This window comes from Grampus griseus (assembly GCF_964374135.1).
Source record: "Grampus griseus genome assembly, chromosome: 6".
In the NCBI taxonomy this organism is placed as follows: Eukaryota; Metazoa; Chordata; class Mammalia; order Artiodactyla; family Delphinidae; genus Grampus; species Grampus griseus.
This window is the reverse complement of record NC_139000.1, coordinates 67,317,490-67,337,511: the sequence shown is the minus strand read 5'-3', so window position 1 is coordinate 67,337,511 and position 20,022 is coordinate 67,317,490. Positions and strand designations below refer to the sequence as shown.

The 20,022-nt window shown below is 41.7% G+C and overlaps 1 protein-coding gene across 2 annotated transcripts in view; it reads right to left on the bottom strand.

Annotated features, from left to right (window-relative positions):
• ADAMTSL1 (ADAMTS like 1) overlaps nucleotides 1–20,022 on the bottom strand; it is a 468,923-nt gene that overhangs the window by 152,074 nt on the left and 296,827 nt on the right. For both annotated transcript variants that reach the window (XM_082657540.1, XM_082657541.1), the window contains 2 exons: nucleotides 18,507–18,660; nucleotides 16,495–17,623 (listed from right to left, as the gene is read on the bottom strand). In XM_082657540.1, the coding sequence (XP_082513666.1) occupies nucleotides 16,495–17,623; nucleotides 18,507–18,660 (1,283 nt within the window). The remainder of the gene's footprint in view (nucleotides 1–16,494; nucleotides 17,624–18,506; nucleotides 18,661–20,022) is intronic.

Here is a 20,022-nt window from a genome sequence, read left to right as displayed (position 1 = left end):
GATAAAATAGTGGAAATAACTACTGCAGAGCAGAATAAAGAAAAAAGAATGAAAAGAACTGAGGACAGTCTTAGAGACCTCTGGGACAACATTAACGCACGAACATTAGAATTATAGGGGTTCCAGAAGAAGAAGAGAAAAAGAAAGGGACTGAGAAAATATTTGAAGAGATTACAGTTGAAAACTTCCCTAATATGGGAATGGAAATAGTTAATCAAGTCCAGGGAGCACAGAGAGTACCATACAGGATAAACCCAAAGAGAAATACGCCAAGACACATATTAATCAAACTATCAAAAATTAAATACAAAGAAAACATATTAAAAGCAGCAAGGGAAAACCAACAAATAACACACAAGGGAATCCCCATAAGGTTAACGGCTGATCTTTCAGAAGAAACTCTGCAAGCCAGAAGGGAATGGCAGGACATATTTAAAGGGATGAAGGAGAAAAACCTGCAACAAAGATTACTCTACCCAGCAAGGATCTCATTCAGATTTGATGGAGAAATTAAAACCTTTACAGACAAGCAAAAGCTGAGAGGGTTCAGCACCACCAAACCAGCTTTACAACAAATGCTAAAGGAACTTCTCTAGGCAAGAAACACAAGAGAAGGAAAAGACCCACAATAACGAACCCAAAACAATTAAGAAAATGGAAATAGGAACATACATATTGATAATTACCTTAAGTGTCAATGGACTAAATGCTCCCACCAAAAGACACAGATTAGCTGAATGGATACAAAAACAAGACCCATATATATGCTCTCTACAAGAGACCCACTTCAGACCTAGAGACACATACAGACTGAAAGTAAGGGGATAGAAAAAGATATTCCATTCAAATGGAAGCCAAAAGAAAGCTGGACTGACAATTCTCATACCAGACAAAATAGACTTTAAAATAAAGACTATTACAAGAGAAAAAGGACACTACATAATGATCAAGGGATCGATTCAAGAAGAAGATATAACAATTATAAATATTTATGCACCCAATATAGGAGCACCTCAATACATAAGGAAAATACTAACAGCAATAAAAGGGGAAATCGACAGTAACACATTCATAGTAGGAGACTTTAACACCCCACTTTCACCAATGGACAGATCATCCAAAATGAAAATATATAAGGAAACACAAGCTTTAAATGATACATTAAACAAGATGGACTTAATTGATATTTATAGGACATTCCATCCAAAAACAACAGAATACACATTTTTCTCAAGTGCTCATGGAACATTCTCCAGGATAGATCATATCTTGGGGCACAAATCAAGCCTCAGTAAATTTAAGAAAATTTAAATTGTATCAAGTATCTTTTCCGACCACAACGCTATGAGACTAGATATCAATTTCAGGAAAAAATTTGTAAAAAACACGAACACATGGAGGCTAAACAATACACTACTTAATAACGAAGTGATCACTGAAAAAATCAAAGAGGAAATAAAAAAATACCTAGAGAAAAATGACAATGGAGACACAATGACCCAAAACCTATGGGATGTAGCAAAAGCAGTTCTAAGAAGGAAGTTTATAGCAATACAATCCTAATTAAGAAACAGGATACATCTCAAATAAACAAGCTAACCTTGCACCTAAAGCAATTAGAGAAAGAAGAGCAAAAAACCCCCAAAGTTAGCAGAAGGAAAGAAATCATAAAAATCAGATCAGAAATAAATGAAAAAGAAATGAAGGAAATGATAGCAAAGATCAATAAAAATAAAAGCTGGTTCTTTGAGAAGATAAACAAAATTGATAAACCATTAGCCAGACTCATCCAGAAAAAAAGGGAGAAGACTCAAATCAATAGAATTAGAAATGAAAAAGGAGAAGTAACAACTGACACTGCAGAAATACAAAAGATCATGAGAGATTACTACAAGCAACTCTATGCCAATGAAATGGACAACCTGGAAGAAATGGACAAATTCTTAGAAATGCATAACCTGCCAAGACTGAATCAGGAAGAAATAGAAAATATGAACATACCAATCACAAGCACTGAAATTGAAACTGATTAAAAGTCTTCCAACAAACAAAAGCCCAGGACCAGATGGCTTCACAGGCGAATTCTATCAAACATTTAGAGAAGAGCTAACACCTATCCTTCTCAAACGCTTCCAAAATATAGCAGAGGGAGGAACACTCCCAAACTCATTCTACGAGGCCACCATCACCTTGATACCAAAACCAGACAAGGATGTCACAAAGAAAGAAAACTACAGGCCAATATCACTGATAAACATAGATGCAAAAATCCTCAACAAAATACTAGCAAACAGAATCCAACAGCACATTAAAAGGATCATACACCATGATCAACTGGGGTTTATTCCAGGAATGCAAGGATTCTTCAATATACGCAAAACAATCAACGTGATACACCATATTAACAAACTGAAGGAGAAAAACCATATGATCATCTCAATAGATGCAGAGAAAGCTTTCGACAAAATTCAACACCCATTTATGATAAAAACTCTGAAGATAGTAGGCATAGAGGGAACTTTCCTCAACATAATAAAGGCCATATATGACAAACCCACAGCCAACAACGTCCTCAAGTGAAAAACTGAAAGCATTTCCACTAAGATCAGGAATAAGACAAGGTTGCCCACTCTCACCACTATTATTCAACATAGTTTGGCAAGTTTTAGCCACAGCAATCAGAGAAGAAAAGGAAATAAAAGGAATCCAAATCGGAAAAGAAGAAGTAAAGCTGTCACTGTTTGAAGATGACATGGTACTATACATAGAGAATCCTAAAGATGCTACAAGAAAACGACTAGAGGTAATCAATGAATGTGGTAAAGTAGCAGGGTACAAAATCAATGCACAGAAATCTCTGGCATTCCTATACACTAATGATGAAAAATCTGAAGGTGAAATCAAGAAAACACTCCCACTTACCAAGGCAACAAAAAGAATAAAATATCTAGGAATAAACCTACCTAAGGAGACAAAAGACCTGTATGCAGAAAATTATAAGACCCTGATGAAAGAAATTAAAGATGATACAAATAGATGGAGAGATATACCATGTTCTTGGACTGGAAGAATCAACATTGTGAAAATGACACTACTACCCAAAGCAATCTACAGATTCAATGCCATCCCTATCAAACTACCACTGGCATTTTTCACAGAACTAGAACAAAAAGTTTCACAATTTGTATGGAAACACAAAAGACCCCAAATAGCCAAAGCAATCTTGAGAACGAAAAACGGAGCTGGAGGAATCAGGCTCCCTGACTTCAGACTATACTACAAAGCTACAGTAATCAAGACAGTATGGTACTGGCACAAAAACAGAAAGATAGATCAATGGAACAGGATACAAAGCCCAGAGATAAACCCAAGCACATATGGTCATCTTATCTTTGACAAAGGAGGCAAGAATGTACAGTGGAGAAAGGACAGCATCTTCAATAAGTGGTGCTGGGAAAACTGGACAACTACATGTAAAAGTATGAGATTAGATCACTCCCTAACACCATACACAAAAATAAGCTCCAAATGGATTAAAGACCTAAATGTAACACCAGAAACTATCAAACTCTTAGAGGAAAACATAGGCAGAACAGTCGATGACATAAATCACAGCAAGATCCTTTTTGACCCACCTCCTAGAGAAATGGAAATAAAAACAAAAATAAACAAATGGGACCTAATGAAACTTAAAAGCTTTTGCACAGCAAAGGAAACCATAAACAAGACCAAAAGACAACCCTCAGAATGGGAGAAAATATTTGCAAATAAAGCAACTGACAAAGGATTAATCTCCAAAATTTATAAGCAGTCCATGCAGCTCAGTAACAAAAAAACAAACAACGCTATCCAAAAATGGGCAGAAGACCTAAATAGACATTTCTCCAAAGAAGATATACAGACTGCCAACAAACACATGAAAGAATGCTCAACATCATTAATCATTAGAGAAATGCAAATTAAAACTACAATGAGATATCACCTCAAACCAGTCAGAATGGCCATCACCAAAAAATCTAGAAACAATAAATGCTGGAGAGGGTGTGGAGAAAAGGGAACACTCTGGCACTGCTGGTGGGAACGTGAATTGGTACAGCCACTATGGAGAACAGTATGGAGGTTCCTTAAGAAACTACAAATAGAACTACCATATGACCCAGCAATCCCACTACCGGGCATATCCCCTGAGAAAACCGTAATTCAAAAAGAGTCATGTACCAAAATGTTCATTGCAGTTCTATTTACAATAGCCCAGAGATGGAAACAACCTAAGTGTCCATCATCGGATGAATGGATAAAGAAGATGTGGCACATATATACAATGGACTATTACTCAGCCATAAAAAGAAATGAAATTGAGCTATTTGTAATGAGGTGGATAGACCTAGAGTCTGTCATACAGAGTGAAGTAAGTCAGAGAGAGAAAGACAAATACCGTATGCTAACACATATATATGGAATTTAACAAAAACAAATGTCATGAAGAACCTAGGGGTAAGGCAGGAATAAAGACACAGACCTAGTAGAGAATGGACTTGAGGATATGGGGAGGGGGAAGGGTAAGCTGGGACGAAGTGAGAGAGTGGCATGGACATATATACACTACCAAACGTAAAATAGCTAGCTAGTGGGAAGCAGCTACATAGCACAGGGAGATCAGCTCGGTGCTTTGTGACCATCTAGAGGGGTGGGATAGGGAGGGTGGGAGGGAGGGAGATGCAAGAGGGAAGAGATATGGGAACATATGTATGTGTATAACTGATTCACTTTGTTATAAAGCAGAAACTAACACAACAATGTAAACCAATTATACTCCAATAAAGATGTAAAAAAAAAAAAAGGAAATGATTATATGCAAAACAGTCTGCCAAAGTGTGGTATAAAACGCCTGGCATACCATAACCTGTTCTATTCCATTAATCATGACTCAGCCCCTAGATTCGTGACCTTCAAAAAAAAAAATTCAACACCCATTTATGATAAAAACTCTCCAGAAAGTGGGCATGGAGGGAACCTACCTCAACATAATAAAGGCCATATATGACAAACCCACAGCAAACATCAGTTTTTCAGTGAAAAACTGAAATCATTTCCTCTAAGATCAGGAACAAGACAAGGATGCCCACTCTCGCCACTATTATTCAACAGAGTTTTGGAAGTCCTAGCCATGAGAATTGGAGAAGAAAAAGAAATAAAGGGAATCCAAATCAGAAAAGAAGAAGTAAAACTGTCACTGTTTGAAGATGACATGATACTATACATAAAGAATCCTAAAGATGCCACCAGAAAACCACTGGAGCTAATCCATGAATTTGGTAAAGTTGCAGGATACAAAATTAATGCACAGAAATCTCTTACATTCCTACACCCTAATGATGAAAAATCTGAAAAAGAAATTAAGGAAACACTCCCATTTGCCATTGCAACAAAAAGAAAATACCTAGGAATAAACCTACCTAGGGAGATAAAAGTCCTGTATGCAGAAAAGTATAAGGCACTGATGAAAGAAATTAAAGATGACACCAACAGATAGAGATATATACCATGTTCTTGGACTGGAAGAATCAATATTGTGAAAATGACTATACTACCCAAAGCAATCTACAGATTCAAAGCAATCCCTATCAAATTACCAATGGCAGTTTTTACAGAACTAGAACAAAAAATTTCACAATTGGTATGGAAACATAAAAGACCCCGAATAGCCAAAGCAGTCTTGAGGGAAAAAAACAGAGGTGGAGGAATCGGACTCCCTGACTTCAGACTATACTACAAAGCTACAGTAATCAAGACAATATGGTACTGGCACAAATACAGAAATATAAATCAATGGAACAAGATAGAAAGCCCAGAGGTAAACCCACGCACCTATGGTCAACTAATCTATGACAAAGGAGGCAAGGATATACAATGGAGAAAAGACAGTCTCTTCAATAAGTGGTGCTGGGAAAACTGGACAGCTCCGTGTAAAAGAATGAAATTAGAATGCTCCCTAACACCATACACAAAAATAAACTCAAGATGGATCTGAGATCTAAATGTAAGACTGGACAGTATAAAACTCTTAGAGGAAAACATAGGAAGAACACTCTTTGACATAAATCACAGCAAGATCTTTTTTGATCCACCTCCTAGAGTAATGGAAGTAAAAACAAAAATAACAAATGGGACCTAATGAAACTTCAAAGCTTTTGCACAGCAAAGGAAACCATAAACAAGACGAAAAGACACCCTCTCAGAATGGGAGAAAATATTTGCAAACGAATTAACGGACAAAGGATTAATCTCCAAAATATATAAACAACTCATGAAGCTCAATATTAAAAAAAAAAAAAAGCAACCCAATCCAAAAATGGCAGAAGCCCTAAATAGACATTTCTCCAAGGAAGACATACCAATGGCCAAGAAGCACATGAAAAGCTGCTCAACATCACTATTAGAGAAATGCAAATCAAAACTACAATTAGGTATCACGTCACACCAGTTAGAATGGGCATCATCAGAAAATCTACAAACAACAAACGCTGGAGAGGGTGTGGAGAAAAGGGAACCCTCTTGCACCGTTGGTGGGAATGTAAATTGATACAGCCACTATAGAGAACAGTATGGAGGTTCCTTAAAAAACTAAAAATAGAATTACCATATGATCCAGCAATCCCACTACTGGGCATATACCCTGAGAAAACCATAATTCAAAAAGACGCATGCAACCCAATGTTCACTGCAGCACTATTTACAATAGCCAGGTCATGGAAGCAACCTAAATGCCCACTGACAGACGAATGGATAAAGAAGATGTGGTACATATATACAATGGAATATTACTCAGCCATAAAAAGGAATAAAATTGGGTCCTTTGTACAAACGTGGATGGATGTAGAGATTGTCATACAGAGTGAAGTAAGTGAGAAAGGGAAAAACAAATATCGTATATTAACACATATATGTGGAACCTAGAAAAATTGTACAGATGAACCTGTTTGCAGGGCAGAAATTGAGACACAGATGTAGAGAAGAAACGTATGGACACCAAGGGGGGAAAGACGCGGTGGGGTGGTGGTGGTGTGATGAATTGGTTGATTGGGCTTGACATGTATACACTGATGTGTATAAAATGGATGACTAATTTAAAAAATAAAATAAATAAAAAAAATTTAGGTGCATCATTAAAAAAAATGCAAAAGCCATTCCTTTAATAACCCTTTAAATACCCTGGGCTCATATCCCAGCTCCACCACTTATTAAGGGTGATCAAGTTAATCAAAGAGCTCTGGGATCAATTTCAATGGCTCTTTTAATAATCTTTTAAAAGCCATTCTTAGTAATACCTTTAAAAAAATGTAAAGCCACTGGCTGTAATTTGCCAACCCCTGGTCTCGAGAAGGCAAATATAGGGTTAGGAGGCTTCTGCAATCATGCAGAGCTGACAAAGGTAAACCAAGTACAGGCAGTGAGAACAGAGACCAGTGGAGGGTGAAAGAGCCACTGAAGAGCGTGAACAATCTAGAAATACAGGCAGACCTCGTTTTATCGTGCTTCGCTTTCTTGTGCTTCGCAGATACTGCATTTTTTTATAAACTGAAGATTTGAGGCAACCCCACGTGGAGCAAGTCTATTGGTGCCATTTTTCCAATAGCATTTGTTCACTTCGTGTCTCTGTGTCACGTTTTGGTAATTTTTGCAATGTTTCAAACTTCTTCCTCATTCTTATATTTGTTATGGTGATATATGATCAGTGATCTTTGATGTTACTACTGTGACTTGCTGAAGGCTCAGACGATGGTTAGCATTTTTAGCAAGAAAGTATTTTTAGATTAAGGTATATAGATTGGTTTTTAAGACACAGTGCTATCACATAGTTAACACTCTACAGTACAGAGTAAACATAACTTTTATATGTACTGGGAAACCAAAAAATAAATTGACTTGCTTTATTGTAATACCTGCTTTATCGTGGTGATCTGGAACTGAACCCACAATATCTCCAAGGTATGCCTGTATTTTGGCTTGGAAAGTTAGATGGTTGGGGGTACTCTTTACTGAGATAAGGATTCAGGAGTTTAGTTTTAGAGATATTGATTGACCTTTTCGTGGGGCATCTGGGTTAGGATGCCTAGTAGACATCTGTACATCTGAGTCAGAAGAGAGATGTGCTCTGTGCTAGATACAGGAGAATCATCAGCATACAGAGGAGTCCTGGAGCCACGGGATCACTAGTGTATACAGAGTGAGGCTCCTAAGGGGAGTAGCTAAGAGGTGGGCAGAGGAAGAGGAATCCACAGAGATGCTGAGAAGGAATAACCAGAGGAGTAAGAAGCAAGCCAAGTGTGTGTGGTTTCTAAAGCAGCAAGAAAGTGTTGTTCGGAAGAAGGGCTCAGCCTGCGTAGAATGCTGCTGAGAGCTCAGAGTAGATAAGGCATGTTTTGAGAGACAACTTTCTTCTTTTTCAACAAACAAGAAATAACTTTTTGGGGGGGTGGGGAGGGGGCTTTACTCAAGAGGAGTGTACGTTATATGTTACATGCGGTCTTAGAATGTGAGGTGGGCAAATAGGAGCAACTCCATGATGAACTGAGTGGAAATATTAGGCAGGATTTAAAAAAACTCATAATTAACAACCTTGGAGGGGGGACCTAGGGTAGCCTTCTACACGTAAAATATTTCTAGGTTATAAATTGGCAGTAGAGGGCTATAAGAGTAATGTTTTCAAACCACTCAGGTGCCAGTAATGCACTAGGACCGTGGAGTGAGGCTAGAATACTTGTCTTCTGGTGGTTTTTGCAGGCAGCAATATGGTGGAACCAGTCAATTACAGATCCACACGAACTACATGGACTCAGCAATGAAAGCAAAGGGAAAACAAAGCAGAGTTCTCTTGTTTTCTCAATCAACTGGCACACAGCCCTGAAAAGTACTTCCTAACTCACCCCCGATGGCTATGCTGCAAAGTCCAGTCCTGCTTCTTTGTTCTCTGGATGAACAAGGTAGCCACACTTAGTTATCTTAACCTCTGGCCATCCAGAATTTTTCCAAAATATTGGCAGATTTGGAGTCTGTTAGCTTCCACCATGTCTGCTCCCTCCACACATGGGCACTTCGTGGTCTCTCTCAAATCTCAGGCTCAGGGTGAACGTGAGTATGTGGGTTGGTGGGAATCTGGGAAGGAGGCACGGGGATGGGAGAGTGCTTGGAATTCCTAAGTGTCATTTAGGCATGGAGTTCTGTCTGTCTCTACCACATCTTTTAACAGAACAAACAGAAGTGCCTAATTCGACTCTGAGGTTAACCTTCCCCCATTTTTCTCTCTCAGCTCTTCTAAAAGGTGGTCCTTGAACCACCGATCTCAGAGCCACCTGTAGTGCTTGTTAAAATGCACATGACAGAAAGAAAATGTGGTGCATATATACAACGGAATATTACTCAGCCATTAAAAAGAATGAAATAATGCCATTGCAGCAACATGGATGGACCTGGAGATTATCATACTAAGTGAAGTAACTCAGAGAAAGAAATATCATATGATATCACTTATATGCAGAATGTAAAAAAAAAAGATACAAAGGAACTTATTTACAAAACAGAAACAGACTCATAGACTTAGAGAACGAATTTATGGTTACCAGTGGGGAAGGGTGGGGGGTAGGGATAGATTGGGAGTTTGGGATTGACATAAACACACTGATTTATTTAAAATAGATAACCAACAAGGAGCTACTGTATAGCACAGGGAACTCTGCTCAATAGTCTGTAATAACCTAAATGGGAAAAGAACTTGAAAAAGAGTAGATACATATATAGGTATAACTGAATCACTTTGTGGTACACCTGAAACTAACACAACATTGTTAATCAACTATACTCCAATATAAAAAATAAATAAATAAATAAAGTTGAGTTTGGATTTAGTGCAAAAAAATGCAAATGATGGGACCCTACTGTAGAAAGAGTTTCTGGGGTAGGGTAGGATGTGGGTGTCTCCATTTCTAACAAGTTCCTGGCAATTATTATGCACACTGAATTTGGGAACCCCTCCTCTATCCCCTTTTTATTTTTTATTATTATTTTTTAAAATTTATTTATTTATTTCTGGCTGCATTGGGTCTTCGTCACTGCGTGTGGGCTTTCTCTAGTTGCAGTGAGTGGGGGCTACTCTTCGTTGTGGTGCACCATCTTCTCATTGTGGTGGCTTCTCTGGTTGCGGAGCATGGGCTCTAGGTGCGCGGGTTTCAGTAGTTGTGGCTCGCAGGCTCTAGAGCGCAGGCTCAGTAGCTGTGGCGCATGGGCTTAGTTGCTCCGCGGCATGTGGGATCTTCCCAGACTAGGGCTCGAACCCGTGTTCCCTGCATTGGCAGGTGGATTCTTAACCACTGTGCCACCAGAGAATCCCGTATCTCCTTTTTAAAGTTTAGAATTTTTAAGAGAAGTATTGTGACCATTGGAGTTTAAAAAAAACCTTGAGGCTCAAAAGTTACTGTATCCTCTATTAGCCTTTCAGTGTATCTTAGTTTCTGAAGAGCAGGGACCTCTCCTTATTTATGATCTCACTTTCTGGCACTCATCACTGTACCCAATGCCCAAGAGATACTTGGGGAGTTGAAGGGATGATTGCAAAGGGCCCCTTATAGCCCCCCAGCTTCTACTCATGCTCCTCTGAGATACACTCACCACAAAGTAGCCAGTGTGCATCTATAAAAATGGAAATTAGATCATTTGACATTCCTGATTAATACCCTCCAAAATCTCCCTGTGGTGCTCAGACTAAAACCTCAGCTCCACATCCTGGTCTCTGGTTGACCCCATGGCTTCATCCCATATCACCTCTACCTTCAGCCTGCCACACTCCAGCCAAATGAGCTTCTTTTGGGTTCTTTCAACACAATAAACTCATTTTCACTTTAGGGGTTTTGCACCGTTTTTCCCTTGCCCAGGAATGCTCTTCCTTCTGATGTCGTATTGCTGGACACTGGTCATCATCCAGCTTTTGTCTTCCAGGTCACCTCTTCAGAGTACCCATCTAATGTGGTCACCAGATCATTGCTTATCAAAGCTCTGTTTCATTTTCTGCCCAGCACTTATCACCATCTGATATTTTTGTGTCCTTTTCTGTGTTTATTGTCTTGCTTCACACTCACTCATTAATTCATTCACTGTTTATTTAGTACCTGTGTAGTGCCAGCTACTCTTTCCAGCACTAGGGACACAGCAGTAAAGAAAGCCTCTACCCTAATGGACAGGCCATCAGTGCATAAATATATAATACGTCAAATGACGATAAAATTCTGTGAATAAAATAGAGTTGAAGGGTTAGAGAATGATGCAGAGTGCTCCTTTAGCTAGAATGATCAGGAAAGATCTTTCTGATGTGTGCCAGTTCAGCAGATATCTAAATGTACGTAAAGTGCAAGAGAACACGGACTTCTGTTTCATTCATCACAATATCCTAGCAAGTAGGTGTATATCTGGCATATGATAGGTAGATTAATAAATATTTATGGAATGAATAAATATGCATACCCCTCTCTTAGCATTTAAACACTGCATTTACTTCTCTGGATTCCAAACTAGCCTTTGAGTTGCACTGACAGGAAATGAGTCTCCTTTTCCTCCATCCTTCATATCTAACATAGAGGCTGGCTCAGAGTAAGCGTGAGAAGGTTTGTGAAATAAAGGAAGAAGTAGGGATTAAGAAGAACCAGTCTGTCGTAATACACTTAGGGACATCCTGTAAATGATTGCTTAAGAAGTTGACATGTGCTTCTAAGAATGATGTGAATTCATTTTAACTAGTAAGTTATATATCTGATGAGATGCAGCACTATCTGAATTGTTAGTGATTCTTTCTGAAAACCAATTTCTTTCAAATCAAGCTTTGGCATATTTAAAAGCCAAGAAGTAAGAGACTTCAGTCACTTTCTCTCTACCTTGACCTATCTTGCTGGCTCGGGCTATCTAGAGTATACTTTAATATATCTGCAAAGTCCGACAGACCAACAGCCAACTGAAGCTTGCAGACTCTTTCAGAAAGATGGATTTGGGCACTAAACAAAAACAGACTAACTGAACTGCAACCCCGGGCATTTCAGCACTTCTCTGTTTGAAAATTAACAAGCATTTCGCAACCGCTACCAGACGCACTAATGATGACAAGCAATGAAACCCGACACAAAAGAGGTCACCAACAGCCATGGCAGAGCCGTCCCAATGGCAGTGCTGTGCCTTCTGTGTGCTCTGTACAGATGCATCCATTTTATTTTTTGAAACTCCACTTGGACAACTGCATAGAAGAGTAAGCTCCAGCCATACTTCTTACCGGCTAGCTAAGTAAAACGGAAAAATTATGATGTCAAGGATCAGAAACAGAAATCTCTTATTTTTCCCTACCACGTGCCATTAACTTGCTTTAAGAAGCTCTGTTGAGGCTAGATCTGGAAAAAAGTCTTGAGAGTGGCAAGAATTGTAATACTGTTTGCTCGTGGCCCCCATGCTTTCTGAATGTTACCCTCCACTGCCACTCTCACCAATGTCCTGGTGACTCAAGACCTAGGATTTGCCCTCTGCTGTCCTAGGCCTACAACTTTTCATATCTTTAGCACCTGGCTGCTGTGTTTCTTTTTTTTAGCAAGATTCTGTTGAAACGTCTTCATCTTAAAGCCATTGGACTCTCAATGCCCACTAAGGTGAAAATTAAAAGGCAAAAGTCGTATTTCTAAGCAGTGTTTCAAGAATTGTTGATATCCTTGAGATTACTAGGCCAAAAAATTGTTCACTGATCAAAGAAGTACTTGGAAAACACTGAATACTATATCATTCACTTGGAAAGTCACAACACACGTTGGACTGCTTAAAGGAGTTAAAAAAACATGGAAAAACCAAAATCATTTTCACCTGGGGGTTAGTTAAATACATTCAAGAACAGTAATCAGCTGTTGAAAAAGGTGACACAGACCCCTACCTACTACTCTGAAATGTTTCCTAGACATGTTGTTGAATAAAAATCAAGTCAAACTTCTAACCATGAGTAACTTCCCATTAAAAACACAAATCCTATGTGTGTATGTGTTTTATATATAATACAATAAAATATATAAAAATTCCAAAAGGATGTATACCGAATTATTAAGACTGACAGCCTCTGGGGAATAGGATTGAGGGCATGAAGGAGACCTGCACTCTTACTATACATACACAGGTATTATTTGAATTGTTTTATAGCCTCTTCATTGTTTTTATAATAAAAAAAGAAAAAAAATCAAATACTATATTAAAAAATATAAGTAAAGTCCAGCAGTAAATACCTCCGTTTAGCTTTAAGCGAGCATGTCTCAAACTCACGTGATTGATGAATCCCTGTTTTGTGGACCACTTGGAAACAACTTGTACGACAGATTTTGAAGCTACTGTGCTCAAGGCTCTCTCCACTCTCCACCAACATATGGGTTTTAACCTTCTATGGCCTTCTACAAATGAGTGAAGGGTGTGGATCAGAGATGATCTGCTACAACCCTCCTCATTTTTAAAACGAAAGGATTAAGGCCATGGAAAGTAAAGGGCAAGACCAGCCCAAAGCCCTCAATCCTTATCTAATTCCCTCCACATCTTTCCTGTAGTCACCAGTGACCCATGGGCCCTGATCCTTGGATTTCATAATCTCCAGCACTCAAGGAAGTTGTCAGGACCCCTGAGGAAGCCATGGCCTCAATATTCTCCCTGCGGTTCCAGGCAGAGCAGAGTCCTAATCATCCCCTCCCCCACCCCCAATGGCCTGTCTTGCTGTACAGCTTTTAGGAGGAAATAGTCACTATGCGAAAGAAGGGATCCTGGAAGAAGCCGGTAGAAAACAGCAGGGATCTTGAGATAACTTGGTATCCCTGGTGAAGTATAGGAGATACATGCAAACATGAACTTAGTCACTCAAAACAGCATGAGCTTGAGTTGGCAGAACTGGGTTTGAATCTGCTCTGTTGGTTCTGCCGTTTACTAGCTATTTAACATTGGTCAACTTCCTTAATTATGGTGAGCCTCGGTTTCCTCGTCTCTGAAATAAGGATATCAGTTCATATGTTGCACCTTACGGTGGACATTAACAGAGATGATGGCTATGGAAGTTGCTAGCATGGGGGCACAATATCTGGAGTTAGTCAAGAAACGTTAATTCTCATCTTTTCCCTCACACAGCCAACCGCTACCTCCTTTGATCTCGATAACACCAGTCTCGGGCAATAGGCCAGGGGATGTGAATGCAACAGTATGTACACTTGAGAAACCGACTGGTTGGTGGAAGGCACGGCATGATTTGGGCACAACAGGTGTGACAGGTACAGTCACAGAGGTGAGTTCCAGTGCAGCATGCACCTGAGCACCAGGGTACCACTTTCAATCAGCGCCCATCATCCTGGGGGTCTGATGCCGGAGGTGTCTCTCTCCCCAGTGGCCTCAAGGGGATTTACCGCAACTTTGGCCCGACCCACAAATTCCTTACAAAGATTTCTGGAAAAAACTGCAGGGATCATAGCAGTTAAGCTGATCAAGCAAAGTACAAGCTGGGGAGGACCAAGAAGCAAACAAGAGGAGAGGTTACCACCATAGGCTCTCAAAACATAGTTCATTCAGTCCTTGTCTCCAGTGCTTCTGTGTGGGTGCCTCAGCTTTTTAATTACTGATGTGGTAACAACAGTACTTACCCCATAGGGTTGTTTTTTTTAAGATTAAACAAGATAATATTACCTTTAAAGCACTGAGCACAGTGTCAAAGAAAAAATACTTAGTATTGTTATTAAAACTATTTGATCTGTAAGTGCTCAGGCTGAGAGGCAATATTATTGACATTTCAAAAGCACAAAAGATGTGGGCAGGACGGACAAAGTCATGTTTGTTCATCAAGCCTCGGAAGAGGAGACAGAACTACTCTTTGGAATCAAGTAAACTTGACATTGAGTCCTCAGTCTGGTCCTTACTAAAGTGGGACCTTGGGTGAGCTGCTGAACCTCAATTTTCTATGTGAAACTGGAGGATAATGTCAATCTTGTAGATTGACTGTCAGAAGAACAAATGCAGTAACATCTAAATAAACCTGGCACCCTGCCTGGCACAATAAATCCTGCCACCTTTCCTTCCTCACGCAAAGCTACCAAGCCAGTGAAGAGGATTAGCTGAACAATAGTATTTCAAAGTAGATTTCATGAACAGAGCATGCTCCATGGATTCAGAGAAGATAAAAAGTTAAAATGAGGACTTTGGGCCAGAGGACCTTAAAGGTTCCTCCCTCGTCCATGGACTGTGATTCTTCTATTTGCTGCCCATCTTATTTTTGTCACACGTTTTGGCTCTGCCACCTAATAAATGTGATCTTTAGCAAGTTGCTAGACTGGTTTCGTCTTCCGTAAAGTGTGGATAAAAATTATACCTACTTCTTAGGGCCACTGTTAGAAGTCAGTAAGATAAAGTACATAAAGAGTTTACACTTGGGGCTTCCCTGGTGGTACAGTGGTTGAGAGTCCGCCTGCCGACGCAGGGGACGCGGGTTCGTGCCCCGGTCCGGGGAGATCCCATATGCCGCGGAGCGGCTGGGCCCGTGAGCCATGGCCGCTGAGCCTGAGCGTCTGGAGCCTGTTCTCCAAAACGGGAGAGGCCTCAACAGTGAGAGGCCCGCGTACCGCAAAAAAAAAAAAAAAAAAAAAAAAAGAGTTTACACTTGTCTGGGAGACAGTCACTACTCAATTAATGCCAACTATCTGTTGTCAGGGCCACTATAAAGATTAAAGAGGATGTCCACAGGAAGCACGGCATGCTGCTTGGCACATAGGTAGTATTAAAAATATTGTTATTATTATTACCTCTTCTATCACTATTGATTTTACATTATGAATGGCCACGGCCCAAGGAAACCAGTAATATATGCTGTCATCCCAGTAAAGACACATCAAAACAGAGACACCAAGAGATATTAGGATAATTAATCACAGGTCCGACTGGGAATAAAAACTTTCTGCAACAAACAGCCTTGTCCAGCCCAGACAGAGGATGGGCTCACCCACGGGGGCAGCAGCTGCTGGCTGCACTCTCTCCCCAGCCCTGGGGGACCACACACACAGAGACAGTATCCTGGTGTACAAGATTTTCAGCGGTTGATCTCACAAAATGGTAATGTAACAATGCCTTGGCCTGGAATGATATTTTTCTGCCGAAAGTTCAAAGCTATCCAGAGAGTATCTCAGTAATCTTTGGATCCTACGGGGATTGGGATTGGTAGGCATCCTTATTATTACCTTATAAAGATGAGAACATACAGTTTAGAGAAATTAAATACCTTGTCTTTGCTTCAACAGTCTATCAGTGCCAAGAGAGGGTTGAAACCCAGGATGGGAGCAATACCTGAGGCCCAGTGCTCTAAGCCCGACCCTTGGAAACACCTTGAAGGAAGAATGAATAGGGTGTCTCCCACACAGTGTGGCCCCTTGCCCGTCCCTCCCAGACCGGAGTAGCTGCAAAGCTCACCTGTCGCTGAACTGAACCTCTTCTCCGTTCCGGGCCCAGCTGATGGTAGGCCTTGGGTTGCCTATGGCCTCGCAGTGCAGAAGCACACTCAGTGTCCCGCTGGCCAGGGCCACAGTCTGCCCGAGGTGGGTGACCACCTCGGAGGCTGAGAGCTGCTGGGCGGCTGAGATTTTGCGCAAGATGATGGGCTTCCGGTGCGGCCGGCGAGAGCTGCCCCCGCCCTCCCCAGTGGACGAGGTCCGGAGGGAGCTGCTGAAGCCAGACACGTGTTTATGAGGAGGGATGGCCACTGGGGGAATCCCCCGCTCGGACGGCTTGAGGAGCGCGTCCTGGTGCGCGTCCTGGCGGCTGCGGAAGATCTCCTGGGCCAGCTGGGCCACTAGGTGCTTGCTGTAGACGTCGCGGAGCTCCTCGGGTTGCTGGGAGAGGTTCCGGAGGATGTCGTCCAGGTGCTGCTGCTCGGCCACCATGGTGAAAGGCAGGTGCAGAAGGCCCTGCTCGGCGTTCTGGTCCTCTTCTGAGGATGTGTTCCTTTCTGTGGAGTCCTGGACCTCCCAGGAGGCGAGCAGCTCTCCTGGCCAGCCCCCCTGCTCCAGCAACCGAGAGACCAGATCATCATAGCGGCTCCCGGCATCAGCAGGGAGGCCCCGCTTCTCGGCCTTGCTGCCATTGGAGAAGATCCCGTTCTGGTGTTTGTGGGTCTGCAGGGCCTCCTTCGGGCGGGCCTTCCTCACCGCGAGGGCCTCTTCCTCGCTCCGCAGGCTCAAGGGCCGAGCCACCAGCTTCCGGTTGCCTCCAATGAGCTTAATCACAAACTGCTCCCGGGCCGGGCCGGCCGAGCAGGTGTAGATGCCCGCATCAGAGGGCTTGAGGCGGTGGATCTTCAGGTACCCAAATGGGGCCACGGTGACGTGGGCGGAGCTGATGAGGTGCTGGCCGTCTTTCTCCCAGGTGATGAGGGGCTTGCGGAAGCGCCGCGTGGGACAGCGTACCACCACTGCGGTCTTGGGGAGCAGGTAGGCGAATCCCCCCACGATGAAGTGCAGCTTCCTCTGCCGGCGGGTCTGGATGTATACCTTCCTGGCTGCCGCGATGTGAGGACTGTGCTTTGTGGATGGCCACCCGGGCCCTGGAATGAAAGCAATGAAAGGGAAGGCAGATGGATGGAGAAAGAGAAGCGGAGAGAGAGAAGCAGAGAGCAGAGAAAAGGGGCAGTGAGGTGCAGCGACAAGAGACAGTGAAAAGGAGAGGGCAAAGAGAAGAAAGACAGCGGGACAAAAGGGAGAAGAGGGAAAGAAAGCACTTCAGTTTGGTTTGGGCAGGGCCTTCATTTACCACCTTCTGTTTTACGGAAGTAAATGGCTACCAGCTGTGGACCATCAAGCTGCTGCCGCAATGAAACATGGGAGAGCTAATGAGGTGCAGTGGGGCAACCTGCTATCACGCTGCTGGGGTTTTCTACCCCTAGAAGCTGAGATGCAGGGTTCTAGATGGAGGGCGGTTCCAGGGGAAAGGCAGTTCCTCTCATTAAAAGGACTTAAAAAAGAAAGAAAGAAAGAAAGAAAAAGAAATCAGCATCATAAAAAGAGGCAGAGGACAAAGAGAAGGAGAATGGATCCCTTTTGGGTCCTGCAGAGCACCAGCGTCCCCGTATACATGGGGAGGAGATCCCAGAAGTGTTACACCTCTAGGGATTAATATTAAACAAATCTGTTTAGTTTAAAACACTGGAGTGGGTAACATCAGGCTTCATTAGTAACATGCTGACTCCAGCTTCCAGATCTCCATATGCCAGCAAGTGAACTTTGCCCTACCTCCTGCAAACTGTTTTTTCCAGCAGAGAAAAGCATCCTGCCTGGCCACGTATAATTAAGATTCCTTTCCCATCTCCAGCTGAGCTCACGAGCCTAATGCCCTCAGAGGGCTTTACTGCCTATCTGCCGCTGGTCTTGGGTTCAGGAAAAGCTACTGTTCTTGCCGTCTCCCCATCCCCAGAGCTCTGACATACTCACTTGCACAGGTGGCCAGCATACAGGGCCTGATGGATGAAGAGAACGGCAGGGGCGGGCACAGGGAGGAATTGACAGTAGCTGAGACACCTGTTTTCAGCACCTTCCGGCAAATGGCACTTCGCGTCTGGGTGCCCTCCCCGCAGCTCGTGGAACACTGGTGGGAAAAGAAGGGCCCAAAGCATGTAAATTCAGGTAACTAAAGGCTAATGGGTTTGTGTGGGCTCTGAAACTCACCAAAATAAGGAAGACGTTGCTTGGAAAAGCAATAGCAACTAAGAGAGATAGAGAAATATTAATTATGTAACAATGTGGGAAGACACATCCATACTGTAGGCATATTCTACTCGAAGATTTTCTAGTCTCAGGTCTCCTGTGGACCTTTCACCTGTTTTGACTTTTTTTTTCCTAACATCTTTATTGGAGTATAATTGCGTCACAATGCTGTGTTAGTTTCTGCTGTATAACAAAGTGAATCAGCTATATGTATACATATATACCTCTATCCCCTCCCACTTGTATATGCCACCCACTAGGTGGTCACAAAGCACCAGGCTGATCTCCCTCTGCTATGTGGCTGCTTCTCACTAGCTATCTATTTTACATTTGGTAGTGTATATATGTCAATACTACTCTCTCACTTTGTCCCAGCTTACCCTTCCCCCTCCCCGTGTCTTTAAGTCCATTTTCTACGTCTGCATCTTCATTCCTGTCTTGACCCTAGGTTCATATACATATTGTATATGCCCCTAGGAATATACAATATATTCCACTGTATAAGCAATAGCAAGATGTATCACATCTTCTTTATCCATTCATCTGTTGATGGACACTTAGGTTGCTTCCATGTCCTGGCTATTGTAAACAGTGCTTCAATGAACACTGTGGTACATGTCTCATTTTGAATTATGATTTTCTCAGGGTATATGCCCAGTAGTGGGATTGCTGGGGCATATGTTAGTTCTATTTTTAGTTTTTTAAGGAACCTCCATACTGTTCTCCATAGTGACTGTATCAATTTACATTCCCACCAACAGTGCAAGAGGGTTCCCTTTTCTCCACACCCTCTCCAGCATTTATTGTTTGTAGATTTTTTCATGATGGCCATTCTGACCGGTGTGAGGTGATACCTCATTGTAGTTTTGATTTGCATTTCTCTAATGATTAGTGATGTTGAACATCCTTTCATATGTTTGTTGGCAATCTGTATATCTTCTTTGGAGAAATGACTATTTAGGACTTTGACCCATTTTTGGATTGGGTTGTTTTTTTGATATCAAGCCGCATAAGCTGCTTGTATATTGTGGAGATTAATCCTTTGTCAGTTGTTTCATTTGCAAATATTTTCTCCCATTCTGAGGGTTGTCTTTTGGTCTTGTTTATGGTTTCCTTTGCTGTGCAAAAGCTTTTAAGTTTAGGTCTCATTTGCTTACTTTGTTTTTATTTCCATTTCTCTAGGAGGTGGGTCAAAAAGGATCTTGCTGTGATTTATGTCAAAGAGTGCTCTATGTTTTCCTTT